Source organism: Drosophila busckii, unplaced genomic scaffold (assembly GCF_011750605.1).
Source record: "Drosophila busckii strain San Diego stock center, stock number 13000-0081.31 unplaced genomic scaffold, ASM1175060v1 chrUn_07, whole genome shotgun sequence".
NCBI lineage: Eukaryota > Metazoa > Arthropoda > Insecta > Diptera > Drosophilidae > Drosophila > Drosophila busckii.
The window spans coordinates 24,091-45,747 of NW_022872723.1; the positions used below are offsets into that span (position 1 = coordinate 24,091).

The 21,657-nt window shown below is 38.4% G+C and overlaps 1 protein-coding gene across 2 annotated transcripts in view; it reads right to left on the reverse strand.

The window, feature by feature from the left end:
* The window catches only part of LOC108607786 (guanine nucleotide-binding protein subunit gamma-e), a 44,078-nt gene that overhangs the window by 12,554 nt on the left and 9,867 nt on the right, over positions 1–21,657 (reverse strand). Inside the window, exon 1 of one of the 2 annotated variants that reach the window (XM_017998826.2) lies at positions 9,857–9,969. In XM_017998826.2, the coding sequence (XP_017854315.1) occupies positions 9,857–9,969 (113 nt within the window). Of the gene's footprint in view, positions 1–9,856; positions 9,999–21,657 lie in introns of those variants that run through there. The other variant, XM_017998825.1, reaches the window with a different exon arrangement.

Consider the following 21,657-nt stretch of genomic DNA (forward strand, 5'->3'; position numbering starts at 1 on the left):
AATTGTTTGTAGCTATGCCCAATGCACATAATGCTCGCATATGTGTATGCTTTAGTGCCATGATGGCTGCCGACATTTGTTGCCATTTTGCCTGGCCAATGTGTCAATAAAAACAACAACAACAAATATAATCGCATTGAGCAAAAACTGAAAAACATTGAAACGCCAAAGCGTCGTTGTTTTTTCTCTTTCAAAGCTATTTATGTGATTTCTCTCTCATGATTGCCGCCTCTATTTTACACCTAAATCTTGTGTTTGGTTACTCATTCTTATATATATATGAAAGCTTTTGATACTTGTGCAATTAAAGAAAAACAAACGCCGTTTAAGGTAAGTGATATTATTGAACAAATCTTGGTCGTAGTAGAGTAAGATCAAGGGGGGAAGCTGTCAGACAGTTAAGGAACTAGTTAATGCTTGCAAAGCCAAAAACGCATTAAAGTTGGGGCGCCACCAACATTTAAAATACACTTTGACTAGTGTATCGCCAGCAAACACACGCATGCACTCACAAAACACATACACACAAAAACAGCTAACGAGTCAAAGCTCGTTTTCGCTGTAGCGTCAGCAGCGACGAAGCCGCTGCGTCGCGAGCGACGTCTGTATGGCGCGTCAGCACGTGCACCCCGCTTGCATGGAAAAATTAAATGTGAATATTCCTATGTTATTTATCCGATCGTTTGAAATTTTCACAATCGGTCGAAAAACATGACTAGGAAATTTTGTGATTTTTTCAGATTTTAAAAGATTTGTTTGTAACTTGCCTTATATAGTTTTAACTCGATTTGCGGGGGAAGGGGAGGGAAATAAAAAAAAATAAAATAAAAGCGTAGTGTCCTGGATATAGGAGCACCTACATACCAAATTTGTTGGCTCTTAGCCTCTTAGAGTGCCTGGGAACACGCACATCATTACAGCACGACAGACCGGACGGACGGACAGACGACATGGCTATATCGACTCAGCTCGTCGAGCTGATCAAGAATATAAATACTTATGGGGTCTGCCACGCCTCCTTCTCCCTGTACATACATTGAGCAACTTCATAATACCCCCCTTTTCCCATTTTTTACAAAAATGTCAAAGCTGTATAAAAAATGAGCCAATATAAACTTGTTTAAAATAAAATTTAGTCAAGTAACGAATAAAATAGTAAGCAGTCGGAGCTATAAAACAAAAGCTGTCAGTTGGCGAAATGACGTGAGAATTTATAGTTTTATGTAATTTTGACAGTTTTCAATCTTTGCAGAGCTCCGATTCAGCAACAAAATAATGTTTTATTAAATTAAAACGCTGAGAATCTAAGTTATATGTAAAGGGGCATTTTGAAAATACTTCAGTTTTACAAAAAAAAACCATTCCATTATTCCAAAAGCCAAAAAGATCAGTATTGTATTCAAGTTTCAAGCTTTGGCTCTTGGTATAAAGAGGTAAAAGGAAAAAAATATAAATATCACTTTCCAGAGTGGAAATATTACAGCCACATTAGGATCACTATATCGAGTGTTCGCTCAAGGTACAAGTAATAACATAAATATTTGAACTAAGCACACAAATTAATAATTTATAGCACGGGCTATTTACGCATAAATCCGCTTAACGTATTAGGGAAAGAGCAGTTAACAAATTAACTGAAATAAATTCTTTCCAAATTGGCATTTAAAATATTTCTGAAACATTTCTTACGGCGCGTCTTAATGTTGTACTTAACGCGTCTTAATTAATACTACTCCACATAAGATTAATTTAAACGCATAACATGTAATTTGATGGCTGCTCAAATGGCCAAAAGATAAGCTCATTTATGGCCACCAACTGTCCACATATTTATCTCCACATACATTTGTATACATGCATTAACCTAATTACGCAAGATTTATTCGTGTTTGTACACTTCTTTGAGGCCATTGATGGCACTCTGTGGTGAACTAAGCACAACACTTACTATGGGAGCGGAGCTCCACTCTGTATATGATAGTGGTCATAACTTTTTAATTAACCGCACAAGGCCGCACTTCAATCAAGCTGACTGTGCGAAAATCCATCAGCTAATTAACAGTTATTTTCATACACATTTTGTTTTTGTGCACACACATGTGTGGACTCTCCCATTGACATGCTAATTGGCACTTTATTTATTTGTTTTTGCCAAATTTGTGCAATTCATTGCAACGTGGTGTTTACTTTCAATAAAATGGGTAATGTGTAATCAAAGTGCATATCTAATGGCCATAAGCACAGTTTGTAGCGGCAATTTCCGCTCTCGGCCCAGACTGTCCACGTTACTATATATGGCCAGCTTAATAGTTTTAGTGTGGAAAAGCAGCATCATTGACGCCACGTAGTCGGTGCTGCTGGCAAGGCGAGTCCATCCCCCGAGCCAATTGTTCAATCATTCAACTACTAGGAGGCGACACAGCTTCAAGGGGGCGTAATTGCAATGCTAGAGGGCGTGGCGGCATTGCAGCTACTGCGGTCTCTAATAGACAACTGCTTAATTGGATTCAGCGGGGCACCAAGCAAACGACAAGCGACAACAAGTTTAGAGCACAAGCATTAAAAGCATAATATACTTTTTTACTTGAATTACAAAGAAATTCTTCAGATGACAGCAGAAGATTTGCTAAATGCTGGTTTTGAGCTTTACACAATGGAGTATTTGTAAAAAGTCGCGAAATAAATACAGGAGTGCCATAGAAATCACTAGTGAAATAAGTTATGCTGCTCCCATTTAGGCGCTGAAAGCATTCGAACTTCTTAATTTCTGTAGCACCCCTAATAATTTAACCTCCAGTACATACAATCTCATTGTCTATTATTTCCATTTTAAAGACAGTATCTTCATATTATAACATATGTTTTGAAATTATTATAGAAGTTCAGAATTTCACCTCGCGCAAAAATAAGTACACAAAACAAAAAAATGTTCCTAGAAAAATGTTGCTAATTGGATATAATAATAGAATAGAATCGCGATACTGTATTTAATCATTCTTGGATTTTGTAATTAAACTTGATACAGGAGGGCTAACTGGCTAAAATATAATACCTTTTTTTTTTAACATTTATCAACATTTATATATTAACTATATTCAACATACGTATTGTGTATATTATAAAAGAAATAGCACGTACTAACATATCACTTGATATGCATTTCACATACTTCCACTTTATACAATTCAAAACAAATCTAAATCAGCTCATTTTTTTGGACTAAAATAATTATTAAGGAATCAAAGAATGTAAGCCGATTTAAAGCATTGAACACGTGTATGTTCTTCATGTTATTTTATTTATGCCAAAATATTGGATCTTTTAGCCATGGTGGAATGCTTAAATTTTGAAATTTGTGTGCTATTGTTGCAATCTATGTACGCATCATAACTCATACGTCTGGCTGAACAGCCGCAAAGATTAATGTACGCACACACACACACACACACACACACACACACACTTAAGCGTATACATATATGTATATGTGTTTAAAAGCAACTGGCTTGAGTTATTAGCTTGAAGTAATAAGCATTTTGTTGTGCCGTGGCTTGCAGCTGAATTGGCCTTCGCTGGCGCAGCCATTACAATTCATTTATATGTGCGACATGTTTTATGGCATACTCTGCCGGGCTGCCATTAATCAGCATTAAAAGTGTCAACAACAACACCAAATACAGCAGCACCAGCAACAACAGCCAACGCCAGCAGGATGCAAAGCCAGCGCCTGCGTCTTCTATGCAAAACAATATGAAATAAAGCATGAAAAGGACTTATAAATAGCTGACAGCGCGACAGCTCAAACGTTCCACGTTCCACGTTCCACGTAGCACAGTGTAGAAGTAGAAGAAAGAGCGTAGAATGCAAGAAATTTTGTTGTCTGCCAATCAGCAGGTGTTTGTCATATTCCTCGAGTGATTTATTCACTGCGTACGCTTTTGTTCTTCGCTTCGGTTTCCTTGAAACTTTACATTGTAAGGAGAACTTAAGGAAACAATAGCACGATTTTGCAAATTGTTGAGTTTTAATGCTTTCGCTTGAATCAGTTCTTGTTCTTGAGATAACTTTACACACTTTGCTGCCAACAACAAAACAATTCACCTCTAGCCGCTCTCCGCTCGCCCCTTGAGAAGCCACAGTCGCTGGCACTTTACATGTTTAATTATTTATTTAGGTTCAGCACTTGCACTGCACTGTACTTTGATCTGTTCCCGTTGACGGCTGATCGCAGACTCAGCTCTGCTCGGGACAGCTGCGCGGCTTTTATAGTTGATGCTGCGCACGCAAATGTTAAGTTAACAGAGCAAGTATACGCCATGTTAAGTCTGCAATGACGATCTATGCTATTTAACAGTTTGTACTCGCGTTTTTAACAGCAAAGAGAGAATTTACTTTAAGCGACTTTAAGCCTATTTAGGCATAGGACGTGGTGGTAACGACAACTGCACGCCAGACATATGCAAATGTTTATAAAGCAAATAACAAAACCCAGTTCAAATGTTTTGACTGCTTTGCATTGCTTAAAAAAAAAAAGAAGAGAAACGAAAGAAGCAAAAGTCAGCGCTTTTTAGAATGTTTTGCATCTAAATTAAATTGTATAAACCGCTAATCCAATTCAGCAATCAACTCCCCCAAACAAGTCAAGCTGAGTACACAACAATTTCCATATTCCTTTGTTCTATTATGTGGTTGGGAATGGCTTTGCAAATTAATTTACGTGGCTCAGCTGACGCCATTTTAAAACTGCATGCAATTTAAAGCAGCCACGCCCAGCTGAGTAAGCTCAATTAGTTGTCCAGCGCGGGAGTTGTTTGCAGGACATGGTCAAGTGCAATTTTGGCGAGGGCAAAGCAACCAAAGTGACTTGCACGCTTCGCTGACAACGCCCCAAAGTATGCTTTAGACTTTTACTTGCTGTCAACAAGAGCATGTGTGTGTGTGTGTGTGAGTTTAATGTGGCGCGACAAGGACAAGGACTGCTCAGCTGCACAATAGCAAGTGTTTAGTTGGCCAAAACACACTGAGCTCGTTTAGCAGCAGTCAACGCTGCAAGTTTCTGCTGTTCTTGTTCTTGTTGTTGTTGTTATTGGTTGCCTTTTATTAAATGTGGTCTGCGTTTTGCGGCCAAGCCTGCAACTGGGCATGCAGCCAACTGCTGGAAGACAACCAAAAGCTGCATACACAACATTTTCAAATGCCAAGTCATCGAAGCAGTTAACTGAAGAACTCTTGGCTTGCAAATTAGACTTAATAATTAATTTTGTGCATGCTCAGAAAGGTTAAGGAAATGCCTTAGCTTTGTTTAACTTTTAGTTCAATTAAGAATATATAGAATACAATCAATTTAAAACCGTTTCTTTATGTAATATGCATGCCAGAGTGTTTTATTGCAATCAATTCTTCATTTACGAGCAAACGACTTGCTTGTTCTTCAAATCAACAGCAGCGCCAGCTCAAGTTATGGCTTATATATCGCAATTTAATCGACAATTTGGTGTCTTGTGCCATGTTTGGCCATCACCGCATTTATTGGCCACTGCAGCTTGTTTAAGCAAACAACATCATTGAGCTTCGGGCTAAGTCAGGTATGTGCTGGGTAAGCGTTTAGTGCTGCGCTGATATATTTATTTTATTTTTTTGCCGTATGGGGACACCCGCTCCCACATTATATAACTAATAAGCCGAACGCAAGCGACAACAGCATACCATAACTGAGCCATATGAGTAGATTATATTGTTGTTGTTGCGTGCCACGTAAAACGTCATAAAAATATGAAACATAAAAAGGATGGCCAACAAAATTCAATCAGATATAGAATTCAGGATACTTCAAGCTTTACCCTTGCATTTTCAATTCTTTTTATCTCCTCTTGCTTGCAGCAGGACAAAAGCAGTATTTCAGCTTGAAACAACAAAAACACGACAAGAATTGTTGGATTTGTGCAAGGTAAATTTTTTCAGTACATATGAAGTTACAAATCACTTGGATGAATTTTTAATCAAAACTGACTTTAAATATTCAGCCCAAGTCTGAGCTTTACTTCTCATTATTTTTGTTGCTGAATCCGCTTAGTAATTTTGAGGTGAACAATCAGCTTTCAATCATATTTTCTTTCTAAAGCGTAGATGATGCCAAACTTTTAGAGATGTTGTCCCGATAAAAATTAAATGCTTAAATTATTTTTATTTCATTAATAATTCAAATAATGGTTAGCAAAAACAAGTGCTAACAAAATTGAATATTGTACATTGGTGAAACTATTAGCAGCTGCTTCAAAGATATTGTGTCTGAATGCTCTCAAATTCATTAAATAAGATCTTTCGATCATTACTGAGCAAACTCAATTGCTTCCAAATCGTAAATATTCTCATTTTGTAATATCATAACTTATATTACCAATTACCCAAGAAATTACAGAAGTAATATAACAAAAATTAATTCGAGCGCCAAGGCAACTGCCAATTGAATAGCTACTTCCTCTTGTAAACTTTATTCACATTCATAATGCCGTGGGGCTATAAATAAATGCACACTTGTTGTTGATGCTAGTAAATTAAAATGCACAACAAATTTACACACATACACTAGACGTATGTTGTCAAGCATTTGAGAACTGAGCCAAGTTTTATGTGGCCGCATTCACTTCTTATGTGGGGGTAAAACTTTTTCCACCTGAGGTCCGACTAGCAAAACTTTTGTTTCGACAAACAAAGTTTAACACTAAAAGCATTCCCCCCACACATACACACGTAATCGCAACAAAAACAAATGAGCCACAGTCTTGAAGTTTGGTGAAATGTAAGCCTCAGGGCAAGTTAAGGCTGTGGCAAGTGCCCCAAGGTATGCAACGTTTTGTTTATAGACGATTGCCAAATGAGCAGCCATCTGACTGCCCTGCCATGATCTGTAAGTGTGTATATGTGTGTGTGTGGTTGGACGACAACACACAGGCTGTCAATCAATCAGAACTGAGTTGCTGCTCCGCTCCAACATTGAGCTCCATGGCGTTAGTTGCGTGTGCGGTAAGCGCCGCTTGTTCAGAAAATCGCCGTAATGTGTGGTGTGGTGTTTGCTACACTTAACGAGCGCAGTCTACCACATACACACATGCAACACCGCAGCACAGATACACGTTTCAAATGTCGGCCTCAGTGGTCCACTCTCTGCAATTTGTTCATCAATCAGCCGCTCTGATAACGCCTCTCAAAATTTAATTGACTTTGATTTTCTAAAGTTCTCTTCCACACATGTGTGTAACATATTATGGGTATGTGTGTGTGAATGTGTTTGTCTAATTTGTTTCGTTTTACTGGTGATTGAGTGACAAATGTTTGATGTTTGCTAAAATTGACTTGATGCCGTTTACTATTCATTTCTAAATGCCTCAGAATTTCTTTTGTTTTTACATGTACACACAACATTTGTTGGCCAAGTTTGTTATGTTTGCACTTGAAAGTTAGCTAGCAGCCAATTATTTGTATTTGGTACACAATGTCAAGAGTGAGGTCAGTATTATTTAGTTGAAGCTTAATTTAGTGTATTGACTCCAATGCAAATTAAACTAAAAACAATTTCAATGTGAATCAATTAAATGAACAGCCTACCCAAGTGTCTCTTTCATGACTACAGGGTATACTATAAAGCTCTTATAGTGTTGTTGCCCAGCAACTTAATTGCATGTCATATAATTTTAATTTGAAAGCTGGAATTCATAAGCGACGCAGACATAAGTTGGCGCCGTATTTATCATCATAATTATTATAAATACATTTGCTCTGTGTAATTAACACCTTGCAGCTACGAGTCACTGCCACTGCCACGCCGCAGACACAGACACAGACTGTAGCTGAACATGAGACGCTAAATGTGCCAAAACGCTGCGAGATAAACTGTGACAGCACATATACATTTGCATTTATATACACACGTATATACACTTGTGTGTCCGTATGAGTAACCTTAAGGCGGGCGTGTTGTTAACTAATTAGCAAAGCAACATTTCAGCCAGCAGCTGCTCGAGCAACTGCAGCAGCCAGCAGCAGCAGCTTACGAATATAGTAGAATGCAAATGCCTTGAAATCATTTGTGGTAACCAAGAGTAAACAGTTGAGCCGGCAGCTGAGCTCAGGCAGCGTGTGCAGCAGCAATGTGTGCCAATTAATTATTCATAATTAGCTGCTGACTAAATGTTTAACTAAATCGTTGTGCCACCAGCGGGCCCCAAGCGCGTCTTCCCCCAACCCCCAACCACCAACTGGCAACCTGCTATGTTTATTTAACAATTGGCTTAGCTCTAGCATTTATTTTAGCATCAGCTTCGCCTATGACAGTTGGTGGTCGCGCTGTTTAGACTTTTGGTTCAGTAGCATTAACAGTTTGCGGTCCCGCTAATTGTGATTTATGTGCAACGCTAAATGCAGCGAGCCATGGAAACAGGCAGCTTAAAGTTTGACATAATACAGCTGTCAGAGCTGAAGCAAAGTAATTAAAAGAAATGCCCGGTTCTATACCTGAGCCAGCTAAGCTACAAATAACACTTAATTAGGAAGCTTTTGGCGAATAACCCGCGGAGATTGAGCGACCTTATTCGCTCCAAGAGAAGCAGAGCTAGTTCGTAAAATTCGGAGAGGACGCTGCTATTGCTAGTGGTCAAATGACTTTGCCTTGACAACTCTATTTTAAGTGAATAAATATCTATGAACTATCGGCAATTACAATGAAGTTCAATTGTTAATTTAAGCCATATATCATTACGAAATATTATTATTTAACAATTGTGTCTTCGGTCATTAAGGTCACATTATTATTAGTTTTTAGTTTCATACTTCCGTCGAAAAACTAAAACAGTGCGAAGCAGAGAAAAAACAGCACCGAAATGAAATTTGTTAATAAATATTATGTAGCGAAGAAAGGTTTTAATGTTTAAATCTTAAAATGTTGATAATTGTTTGATATACAATTTATTTTTTCTACATAAGAAAGTTTTTTAATAACATTGGTTCGTTTTACGTTACTGTATAATATATTTTAGCTTATCTATTGAGCATAAGTAATCCAGGCAATATACAATTCAATGCAAAAGAAACTCTAGAAAAGCAAACACCAAGACCAAAAACACTTTTGACTTTTGATTGCCAAATGTTAGATAGAATAGCTTGGTAAATATAAATCGAAATCGCATTCTCAAGAGGTTGGCAATCACACACACACACACACACGCACTCGCACACATTCACACAAAATAGGGAAAATCAATTTAGCGACGGTAAAATTTTTGCGCACAGATTGCTGCGTGAATAACTGTAAGCGCCCAATTACCCAACGTATCGAGCTGACTGCAGTTCAGATACGCTCAGCGTATTTTTGGCTTTCAGCGGAACTTTGTCTAGTCATCGTCTACACACACACACAGATATAAATGCACATAGAGCGAGACAGTTATGCTGAGGCAATAACAACGCGACTGAGTGACGTTTGCGGGGTGGCAAGCGAGCTCGAAAAGCAACAAATACATCTTCACATTTATGTAAATAACAAACCGCCCAGTAGCAGTGCACTCAACTCAGCTCAGCTCAGGTGTTGTCCTGGTAGACACGTGTATGAATATTTTAGACAAGCACTGTCACAACGTTAACTGCAGGCTGCCTGGGCCTACAGTCTAGACATTACTTGAACTCAATACAGTTTTTGCTTAAGCACACACACACACACACACACACACACACACCCAAACACAAGCACTGAGTAAATTTATTTGGATTTTGTCTTGCTTATTTAAGCTGTAGGCACTTTTTCAATTTGTATTTTTGTTTCATATTTATTTAATTAATAAATTGTAAAAACTCTGGTACTCACTCTGCAATGCTTTTAGATAAAGGCCAGCGGTCCATGGAGGCCTGATATTTCATATTCTCGATTTGCTTCTTTAATGCGTCCCGATCCATGTTTTGTAGAGCACTGGGATCCATGGCGGCTAAAATTTATCCACATACCACCCCTGCAAAGCCAAGAGAGAGCCAAATGTTATTACAACAACAAAACACACAGGCCAACCAGATGATGCTATAAAAGCTGCAAATAACAGCCGCAGCTCTCTCGCTCTCTTGCGCTCTCTCGCGCGCTCTCTGTTAGGTGCAGCCTTTGGGCCAGCGGAGGTAAGGTAAGGGTTGCCCGCGACGGGCGCTAGACCTTTGTTATGTTTTAGCTCAGCTAAGCACCCTGTATGGCCAACTGGCCGGTTTCTGTAATGCTGCAGCAGCAGCTCAGCCGACGCAGGCGCAGTGCAGCAACAACAACAAATCAATAAAGAGAGCGCCACATCAAGAGCGGGAGAGAGAACGTTTGCATATTAACAGCGCTGCCGCAATATCTGCTATAAAGCTGCACTGTTAAGTTAACCAAAGTTGTTTACTTCTGGTCTGGCAATAACAAAACACAAATCCACAAATAACAGAAAACTTACTGCAATCCTAAAAATAAAAGGGCGCGCCCATCGACAACATTTAAATGTAAAACGGTGTAATAACAATAACAGCTGAGCTACGGGCGCAGCTCTCTGGCTTTCTGTTATCGTTTTCACTCCCTCCCATGCTCCACTGTATTGACCGGCTTTTATGTGGTAATTTATTAATTTTGCTGCGTTGTTTATTAAGCAAAAAAAAAAAAGAACAAAAGCCGCTGCGCCATAAATTCAGGCAGCTTGCTAAATATTTTTTGTCGCTTCTGTCTGTGCCTCTGTTGAGCGCATAAACGTGTGAAAAGACAGTGCGAAATTGCCGCATGTCACGCAACGATTTATTTTTGTTAACACCAAATTGTTTTATTGCTTGTTTTGGCAAATAAATTTAAAAGGCATTAGCAGCTGACAGTGCCAGTGTTAAAAGAAAATTACAAGACCACAGTTTGTAGTAAATGCTTAATTTTTTTCAATAATTGCTGCAGTTTATTTATATACAATTTTAAATGATTATCAATTAAAACTAATCACATATGCAATATGTTTGGTATCAATTTTCTTCAAGTATTTATATATAGAATTTCTTATAATGATATTAATTTTCATTATTTTCCATTTTTAATTGTTTCATTGTTATTGAAACAAACATTGTAGCTAACAGAGCCGCTACATTGCATTAACAGCAGTGAAGCGTGAGTTAGCATAGACACAAACCAGTCACAGTTTACAGTTCTGTTTAAATATTGCATGCGAGAAACCTTTCATAATATTAATATATTAAGTTCATAAAAATATTTACTTATATTTCTTGGTTGAAACGCAACTGGCCGAGTCTCTTTTTGAAGCTTTAATGGTGAGACTTTTTTTTGCAATTTAATTTAGATTTAGAATGCAAGAAATGTAATAATATTCTTCATACAACTCCATTTATAAAAAGGTGAGTTTTTTTGTCAATTTAATAATACTCAATTTTTGAACAACTTTATTTAAAAAGAGCCAATATAGGTCCTTTTGCTTAGTAAATTAAACAAAAATCATTAGAGTGCCGCAAACCCATGCTAAAGTCAAATAAAAATACCACAATGAGACTATATGGAGGACTAGGACCCACAAAGGGCCTGACAGCTGTAAACCGCATAGCAGCATTTGTTGTTGTTCTTATTGTTGTTGCTACTGCTGTTGTTTGTTAACCAAAAAATGATTTCCCCATAGCGCGCGCTTTGACTGGACCATAATCAATGTCATTGAAGCAACCCGCTTGGCTTGGCTTGGCCGGAAAACTCTAAAAACATGATACTGTACACTAAAGAGAGGCCTTATAACCTAAAGCACAGCTGTCGCTTGTGGAGGTGTAACTTGAAATGCAAGAACAACAACAACAGCGACAAAAGGACGAGGCGTCCATGGGTTTGCCTTTATACATATATATACCTACATTTATAAATGTGTTCCTACACACACATGTATACATCATTTTTTGCGCTGTCCAAAAAAGGGAGCTGTCAGAACTTTAGGCTTTAGCACAATGCGCTCAACTTGATGAGCATCTGGCCATTGGCTGCGGGTTACAGCTTTAAGTGATGGCCAAAGTGTTAATGTAGTAAAGCCCTCTTTGCTTTAACAGCAGTGTGTATGTATGTGTGTGTGTGTGTGTGTGTGTGTGTGTGTGTGTGTGTGTGTGTGTTTGTGCGTGTGTGTGTTTGTGCGTGTGTGTGTGTGCTTGTGGGCGTGTGTTGTGCCTGCTGTGCTGTGCTGCATGTTGACAGCACTGACCAGCAGCACTAAAAGCTTAAAGTTGGTTTAATTAAAAGTTCTGGGGTAACGTTTCACAGTCGTCCCTTTGGTCAGTTCGTGTTCGGCCAGTTAAATTTGCATATCATTTGCCTTTTCACAAGACAAGACACAATGATGTGCGTACTTTTTACAAGCGCCTAACAAGCAAATGCCAACAAAAACTATTTGGGAATTGTGTGTGCCTCACTCCCTACGAGTTCTTGTAAAACATTTTAATAGCCGGCAGAAGCAAGTCAGTATTAAATAGTAAAAGCTCTTTGGCTTGCATCTTTTTAGCGCGAGTTCTAAACTAATTCCCATTGTCGGCAGAGCCGGCACATATATATATTAATATAGTATACATATATCGAAATATTCTGGCATTATGCGAACTGCAACTGAAAAAGTAGCTGGAATTTATCTTTGCTGCAACCGAATGCTGAACATGCAACAGACATAAATCGTTAGCAAAATGCTTTTGGCGGTTACAAGCGACCCCAGCAGACAGCGTCCCCCTCCCGTTGAAGTGCTTCGTGTGTGTGTGTGTGTCAACAATCTCTCTCTGTGTCACTCTTTCCTCTCTCACTCGTTACTATATCATAAGTCACACGCTTACAGTTGCCTGCAAGCGACAAGCACAAATACAAAAATCAAGTGATTTGCCTTTTTTTCATATATTGTGTGTGTCTGCCCAAAAACTAGCTACACCACATCTATTTTGCTAGTTTATCAAATTATCAAGAATGATTTGCAGCTTGACATTTTAAAGCACCTAAAAATTACTTAAAAGATAGTTAAAGCTTTCTTAAATTGTTTACCAGATTCTAAGTGTATAAAAAGTTGGCTTCCGGTTTTGGGTGAGCTTCTTGGAGCTTGTAACAATAATTGGCATTAGCCTAAATGTGATTTAAGTGGGCAGCGAATTTTGGGCTTGAAATATGACAATTGAATGCTTTTTGCTACAATTTAGCTCGTTAGCTTAATAGAAGGCAACAAGAATTTATAGAATTTGTTTGTATCAAATAATATGCTAAGTTTTTGATCGTTTATAATTTATAAGTAATTGACTTTATATAAAAATGTTTGAGTTACCGAAATAGGGTTTAAAATTGCTCAAATTCGTCAAGGCATGAAACAAGGGCTTGTATCAACAAATGTTTACAAAGTAATTAACAACAGTTCGCTGCGAGTTTTTCGCTACCTTGACTACACTTTGGCACGCTTCAGCTAAAACCACAATGATGCAGCAACGACAACGACAATTTGCGCGCGAACAACTTGCAACTTGCAACTTTCAACTTGAAAAGTTTTCGGCCCAAACAGGCTAAAACCACAGAACCCACTAAATGCAGCTGCTGCAACTAAGAGCACAACTACTGCTTGAAGTGCCATCAGCTTGTGCGCGCTGAATCAATTTGCCCAGCTAAATAATTAACGCTTAAAATGAACAAATGTTTATATGTGCGTGTGTTCGTGATTGGCTTTGAAATTAAGTTCCTGCGGTGTTCGCTGGTTAACCAAAGTTTACCCCTTACCACTAAATGCGCTGAATTATGGCACACAAAACAATGGAATTTTACTTATGCAATGCACACGGTAATGGCAAATGGGCAGTGCGCATTTCCTGTGCCACGGCACTAAGTGGCGTATGCGTGATATATGCCCTGACCATATGTGGTCTAATGGCAAATTAATTTATAAACATATGCGCTACAGAGAAGCAAATAAACGGCAGTTAAAGCTAAAAACACTAACTAACTAACTCTCTTGAATTTATTATTTGCTTACAAACAAACTGTAAAATAGAGAAACTCTTGCAAGTTTTAAAAACATTTAAAGCCAAGCTTCTTGAATTTATTACGTATGCAACTTTTGTGCTTACTTATTCCTCTTTCCAAACTCTTAGTCATTAGAACTTGTACAAGTAACAAGGTTTACAAAAGTTTGCCCACTTTGTGCGGCAAATCACATAAATCAAATGATACTGCCAAAGTAGCAGCACCATTGGCTATTAAATTTACGATCCGACTATCAGCTCAGCTTCCGCAATAGTGCAGTTGGCAGCTTGCATAGTGAAATGAGAACGATTTGTAGTTATTTCGTTGTGCCTATAGTTTGTGCAACTGTTTGTTGTTTGCTTAACTGTTTATTCACCGTTGATGGCAGGCAGCTCAAAAAAAGAAGCAGAGACTACAAAAAATGCAATTAAAAGCGTTTCATGTCACACTTTAGTTAGTTCTCCCCCAAGCTACAATACACGTGTGTGACTGTGTGTGTGGGAGACTATTTGTTTGCCTGGGCTGGTGGTTTATTGCATAATAGTCGCCTGCGATTCAAGACCTGTAGTTGATGGCATATTGAGCGAAAGAGGAGAAGAGTCCTGTGGCGTATTGATATATCGATGAGTGGATAGAAGAATTGCGATAATAGTTAGTTGCGATATACAATCAGTCAGATAGCCAATACCAGAACTAAGATAAAAGCTCGCAAATAGTGAGAGCTTCTTATACTACAAGCAAATATATTAATTTGCGAAAAAAGAATGTGAAAAGTTTGGCAGACAATTTTGTCGAGTACCATTGGAGCGTTAGTTGACAATTGAATATATTATAAAGTTGCCAGCTATTATCTTGCAAATGACATGCACTCAAAACTCTAAGTCCCTAAAATATAAATGTGCCATGGGAAATGTGCCAGAGATGAGGACACCTGAAAAGTTCAAGTCTAAATTAAATGTAAGCACCGAGACAAGTAAGCTCCGACCACCGCATGCCCATTAAATTTGCATTAAAATATTCAATTTACAGCAGAAAGGACACAACAAAAAAGGCATAGATAAGGGTGGGGGGGAAAGTTTAGTCGCATGTGCAGCTGCATCTTCCACTAGGAGCAGACATTTATGCGATGACTGTGTGGCATACTCAGCTGCTCAGCTCCCAGTTTTGCCTGCTTGCATCTCTTTGCAAACGGTGGCGTCTTCTACTTTTATGCTTTAATTATTTGTAGCAAGTAAAGTTAAGTCCACACACACACACACACACACACACATATAGACTTGCACTGGTTAAGGTATTAAGTTGTAAATATGTAGCAAGCGCCTCACAGCTGCCAGCTTTCACTTGCGCTCTCTTTCTCCTTCTTAGCTTTCTAGGTTTATGTGTGCGTATGTCAAAAATGAATTACAGTGCAGTCAACAGCTGCGTGTGTGTGTGTGTGGTGTCTTTTGTCTGTGTGCGTGTCGTTGTCTGCATATTTAAGAGCGCCACAAAGTATGCAGCAAAGTTTAACAGCTGCAAGGCTGCTGCTTGCTCTTCTTTAACCTCTTTCTTCTCCTCCTCTCCTCCTCGTCGCTAGCCAAAGCTGCACTGCTTGCTCTACGGATTAACTTGTGTTGTTCTTGCCAACAATTGCACACACGCACGCACAGTCACACGTACACATGAAATATCCTGGGAAGACGCAGACAGCCATTTAGTTAGTGGCTGCTGCTTGAGTGCTTAGTTTTAAGTCCGATACAATTTACTTTAAGCAACGATCATAAATTCTCCATATCACAAAGTGTATACATACACACGCACAGACAAAAGCATGTTTATAGATACATATATATACATAGCTCGACACTATTCTGTGCAAGATTTTTAATTGAGAGCCATCTTCATATGTACAAAATGCTATTATGTTTTATTAAAATGCTATCAGGCACTTTTTAGAATATTGTTTGGCTTGTGTGGTTTAACTAATGAAATAAAAGAAAATGCTTTATTTATCAAATACTTTCATTTTCACTTAAACTAATTGGACACAAGCTAATTTTGTAAATTATCATTAATTTATAGCTATGAGGCAGTTATGATTTTATTCGCATACAATAATCCAATAAAGATGGACAGACGAAAATTGGGATTTTCCCATGATTATTAAAAATTAAAAATTATTTAAATGTATTGACTTAAATCAGAGAGTATTGTATTGTATACTCTTTAGTTAAACGTGGAGGTCTGCAAATTAACTCTGCAGTTATTCGGTCTTTCCTCTTTGAACACATAATATCTGAACTTATTTTGAGTCTTCGCATGCCACCTAATGTTTGTGTCTTCTAGCAGCAAAGTTTGGCATATTAAATATATATTTGATCTGTCTTTCAACTGCATAAAAAGTCCCTAGTATAGACATTAGAGTGTACACACCTGATGTGTGTGTGAGAGTGTGATTAGTTCTAAATAGATTTGAAGGCAAAACATTGTCTGGGAGAATAGTTTCGCACAAGATTAGGATCCTTCGTGACTTTGATAGGTTATAAAGAGAACTTTAAAAAATTAACTGTGAAATTCCTCCACTAGGAGCGGTAACTACGAGCTTCAGTGTAACAATGTATTGTTGCAAAAGAGTGTTCGGTTGTGCGGCACGTAGCAAGATCAATACCCGAGTCCATATACACAATTGGCTAATGGGCACGCCAATGCCCACTCTATTGAAAAACGCTTTAGTTGGCCAAAAGAACATCCAAACCAGTTGAGCAAACAAGACACTCTCTCTAACAACTATAGTACACTATATTTAAGTCGGCGGCGGAGCACCTGTGAACTAAAAGACAAAAGCCAAACCATGGACGGAGAGCAACAGCACGTGAGAGTAAGAGAACACGGAGAGAGGCACTGACCACAGCAATGTTCGACCAACGATTCACAACCAGAGGCGGGGACAACACTTACGTTCGTTTCTCTTGCATAGGTTCGCACCATGACCTGGCAGTAAATAATGAGGGCTTACAAAAACAAGAGACAGAACTGAGAATACACAGCTCCAAGAGGCGCAGCGCATTAAGCAAGCGCAAAGTGGTAAGAGCAGGGAGCGGTGCGTAATTATGACAATAATATGGTCTTTCACTTTATCATGGCAGCAATCAAACTGGCTTTGCGGAGACTCTGGCGAGGAGGTAGCAGTGGGACAGGAGAGAGCGAGAGAGAGAGTCGAAGTGAAGTGCGGGCCATTAGGCGCATTTGTTGTTGCCTGGACGGCGACAACAGCTGAGCTTAAGCGGCACGCACTCAAACCGCTGCCCAGACCACGCTTCCAAAGAACGACTGCCCATCGCATTTGCCACACTTGTTGCAAGCACAGCGCAGTTTAATCAAATCAATTTTTTATATACGCCGCTTACTGCGCGTTACAGATGTAACAAATGTTTTTCAAATAAAAAAAGAGAGACAGATACCGTTAGAGAGCGACAGAGAGAGAGAGAGATATATATATAGAGATAGATAGAGAGAGATATTGCAGCGACTTTGCGCCCGTGGACTATGCAAATCCATTGTGACAGGCAGTCGCAGAGCCAGAAAAAATGATTCTAATTGAATTTAGTTTACGACCGTTTTTTCGGTCCCTGACCAACCACAGCGAACGAATTTCGTTGAAATTTTAGCGAATTTCCTTGCTCGCACACACACATACAACGAATGTAGAGCAGCAAAAGCGCAACGCATTGCGTCGATTGGGGGGCGAAGTGGAAGGCGTGACCGCGCATTGATATACATACGTAGAATGTTGTGGGTGCCAAGGCGAAATGCATTGAAATGCCACAGAGCATCCATAGAAATGCCGAGTTGCATCATCAGCCAAAGCGCGCGCGCGTGTATGTGTGTGTGTGTATAGGTGTTATTGCTAGCAACTGTCGCCTTTGTTTGCGTCTGTTCAAATGCATTTTTTTTTTCGTTTTTTTTTGACCTAAGAGCAACGCCAAATTGGTGTTGGCACTACGTTGCTGTCTATGAACGTCGAGGCAAATAATTGAATGAGCGATCAATAGGTGAACAAGCTACGTCCCTGATCTGACCCCTCCCCCCTATGCCTCTTTACACTTCAGCCACGCCCAAGTTGATTCGTTTGCAGCATGTGAAGTGAACAACTGAGCAGGAAAATGAAAGCACACAAACAACTAGGAAAACTGTTTAATTGAATTAGCTTGCGCCCCAAAATGCGGCTGAATAGAGACTGACCCAAAATGGCTCCTTCCCACCACCACCACCACCCACCTTGCACTTCACGGCACGCTAGCAATTTGGCTTTGGCAGCTCTTTAGGCCGCGTTTGATTTTCTCGCATCATTGTTTGCTGTTTTGAGTGCTAGCGAAATGGAAAATCGTTGTTAGGCGCCTTTATTGCAGCCATGCCAAGTTGCCAGGGCGTAACACTCCAATTAAGCAGGTTTCATTTTTATGTATGTTGCAGGAAAGCCTGAAATGTAATGGCGTATAGAAAATGAAGTCATATGTTTCATCTTTTTTGGCTGAATTTAATAATTTTTGAGACATTGAGCGTGAGAGACGCAAATAGAAAGTCGTGTTAAGTGTCGGAAGTCAGTTTTAGTTTAAGCTAATGCACTAAACACTCAAATATTAAATAAAGATCAAATATTGTATTTTTAATTAAATGAAATCAAAGCGATATCGGGACTTTATCACTTTGTCTCAAGTTACATATGCTAAGTCATATCTTTTTATTATAACAAGTCCATTGTCATTCATATCCTACACCAATGTAAGTAAAAGTAGAATTGAACTTTTAATTCAATCCATGTCTTCAACAAATTTAAGGAGTGCAAGAGTAGCTCTTATTCTGATATCAAATTAAATCAAATCGACTTTTATTTTATAGCATGCGACATTCATTTACTTAACTAATTGTAAGACATTTATAAAGTCTACTGTTTCCTTTTAAGTTTCAAATACATTTTACTTTCATCGAAACAGATGACGAAGGCTGCCAAGATGTCGTGGCTACTATCGCCAAGAAATAAGCTGTCACTGGACAACAAAGTGAACTACGGACTACACGTGAACGGTATCGACGAAAACGCATTTGAATAATATTCGGGTTGCGCCAAGCAAGATATTGAGAAAAATCTTTAATGCTCCATGGTACATGCGGACCAGGGACATAGAACGGTCTCTTTTCCAGGTTTCAATTGTTGGAGATATGCTGCAACTACAGGCTAAAATTATTATTATAGATTGGCCCTGCACCCCAATGCACTTGCACAACATCTCATATGGTTCGTGGGTCAAGGAAGACTTAAGAGGCAAATCCCCAAGACTTGGCGACCAGGTTTATAACCTAGCTATTCTCACATCATATTATAGTATTATTTTATTATTAGTATTATAGTATAGTTTAGTATAATTTGTAAAATATAATTAGGTAAAGTTGCCACATAGGTAATAGCAAACTAATTTAACAATGACTAACTGCTTTAAAAACTAAACTGATCACTATACACATCATCTACAATCCTACATATCACCAGGTTCCTAGTTCTATTATTATAGTATAGTTTAGTTTAATTTAGTTTTTTTTTTTTTTTTATTAAATGAAGATCCAGTACATCAAAAGCGTACTATAACTTCACAATTATATAATGAATTTAAGCCTAACAGCATAGGGATGCCCTATGCCGAATTGAACCTAGCAGGATATCTTCATCGACGTCCAATTGTTTTAGCAAACCCTTGCCGACGTAGTCGCCTTCAGGGTCTAGCGAGTTTAATTTTGTAATTTATAATTAGGTAAAGTTGCCAGATAGGTAATAGCAAACTAATTAAACAGTAAAATACACATCTGAATAAATTGGAATTTTATAATTATAAAAAAAAAAAAAATAATAAATACAGAAAAAGAAACAATAAATTACAAAAAACGTATCCATTTACTTAATATTAATGTTGTCAATTAATTAATCTAACACTTTGGGTCTATCGTATTTTGAAAGATTCATTATTTCAAATAGTAGAATTTTTAATAAAAACTTATTAAGCGAATTGTTAATAAAAGCCTCTTGCAAATTTAGCAACTTTATTTCTGCACATTTCGGGCGAGCAAACAAAAACGGAGTAGTTTGATAATAACAACAGCCATTGAATATAAATCTGAAAGCAATTAAGAAACACTTGCTGGTCAGCTGGCAGTTATTAAGTATACGACCCCTGCTGCACCTGCTATAAACGCTAACTCAATTCAATACAAAATAAAATACTTCAAAAGCACTTTAAAATCCAATCAAAGCGAGACTAGCATCAATTTTTCATGGCACCCAAACAGAAAATGCAATGAAAAATTATGAGCCATATGGCAATAAGACCAGCAGCAACAACAACAACATCAACAATAGCAACTTAGTCGTAGAAAAATAAAAAATAAAACCCTTTTGGCATTGCAATCGAGCAGGACGAACCAATAGCCAAGTGGCCAGTGATGCGCTAAATAAAAACTTCAACTAAATATTTTGCAAAGTACAGAAAAACAAACTCACTTTGTGGAAACTAAGCAAAGGCGAAGGCAGAGCGTTTACACAAGACAAGTTGCTGTGAAGTCTCACACTTCTCAGGAAGGGAAAGATGCAAGTTGGGAAAATATGCAATGCCAATAAAAAATAACGTGAGGTAACTGAGAGTGCGAAAAACTAGAAATATGCAACTCTAAACATTTATTTGCTGATAGTAAAAGATTTATTTTTTATATTCCTATTTGACTTCGTTTATATTTTAAAAAGAACAAATTATAGACACCCGATCATTTATTTTTGAAACGTTATACGACTTTACAGAGTGCTAAAGAGCACAGCCAACTCTCTAAGCTTTTGGTGCTTTGTGTTTAGTGCAGCCTGCGATGGAAAATGTCTCGTTCCTTGCCCATACACTCCTCGCATCTTCTGCAGCCATTACACTGTCTTTACTATCAAGCTCGCTGCTGGCTCAGCCCAGACACGTACACAAACATTTCATGGTTCAATAAATTTGCTGCCGAACGTACCGGAAACTTTTTGCGAGAAAATACATTGGGAAACTGCTCGTTGCAATGTAAAAAAGGCAACGAAATTATCTGTGGCCCGCGCTTTCAATACGGTTGCCACCTGTTCAGCAACGGCCACCCAAACCCCAAACCCCAAGTCCACGGCTCAGTTGCCAGCATTTTATGCTGAGCTCCGCCACATTCCGGGCCGTATATTTTGCTGCTCAGTTTTATGTTTTCATTTGATACTCTGGCTGGAGGGAATTACAAATTTGATAGCATACAAGTGACTATTTCATAAAAAAGCTAAAGCTCTGATTAGACTAGATTTAAGCTTAGAAAAATTGTGAAGTAGTTTTGCTTATGCTAAGTAGTGTATTTAAGATTCAGTGTCATTGGATTCATTTTCGCTTTTAGACTTTTAGCAACGACGCCTAATGATTATACATTTCGACCTACACCTGCGCATGCAGGTGCTAAATTATGCAACACCCACGTTTTCGCACCTTCAACAAGCGCGCTTTGGGCAATTATAGTAATATATGTGTGTGTAGGTGAGTTTATGTGTGTATGTATCTTGTATTTGTATACCTTGCACAAATAGCAATTAAAATTGCAGCCATTGCATATAAAACGTAAAG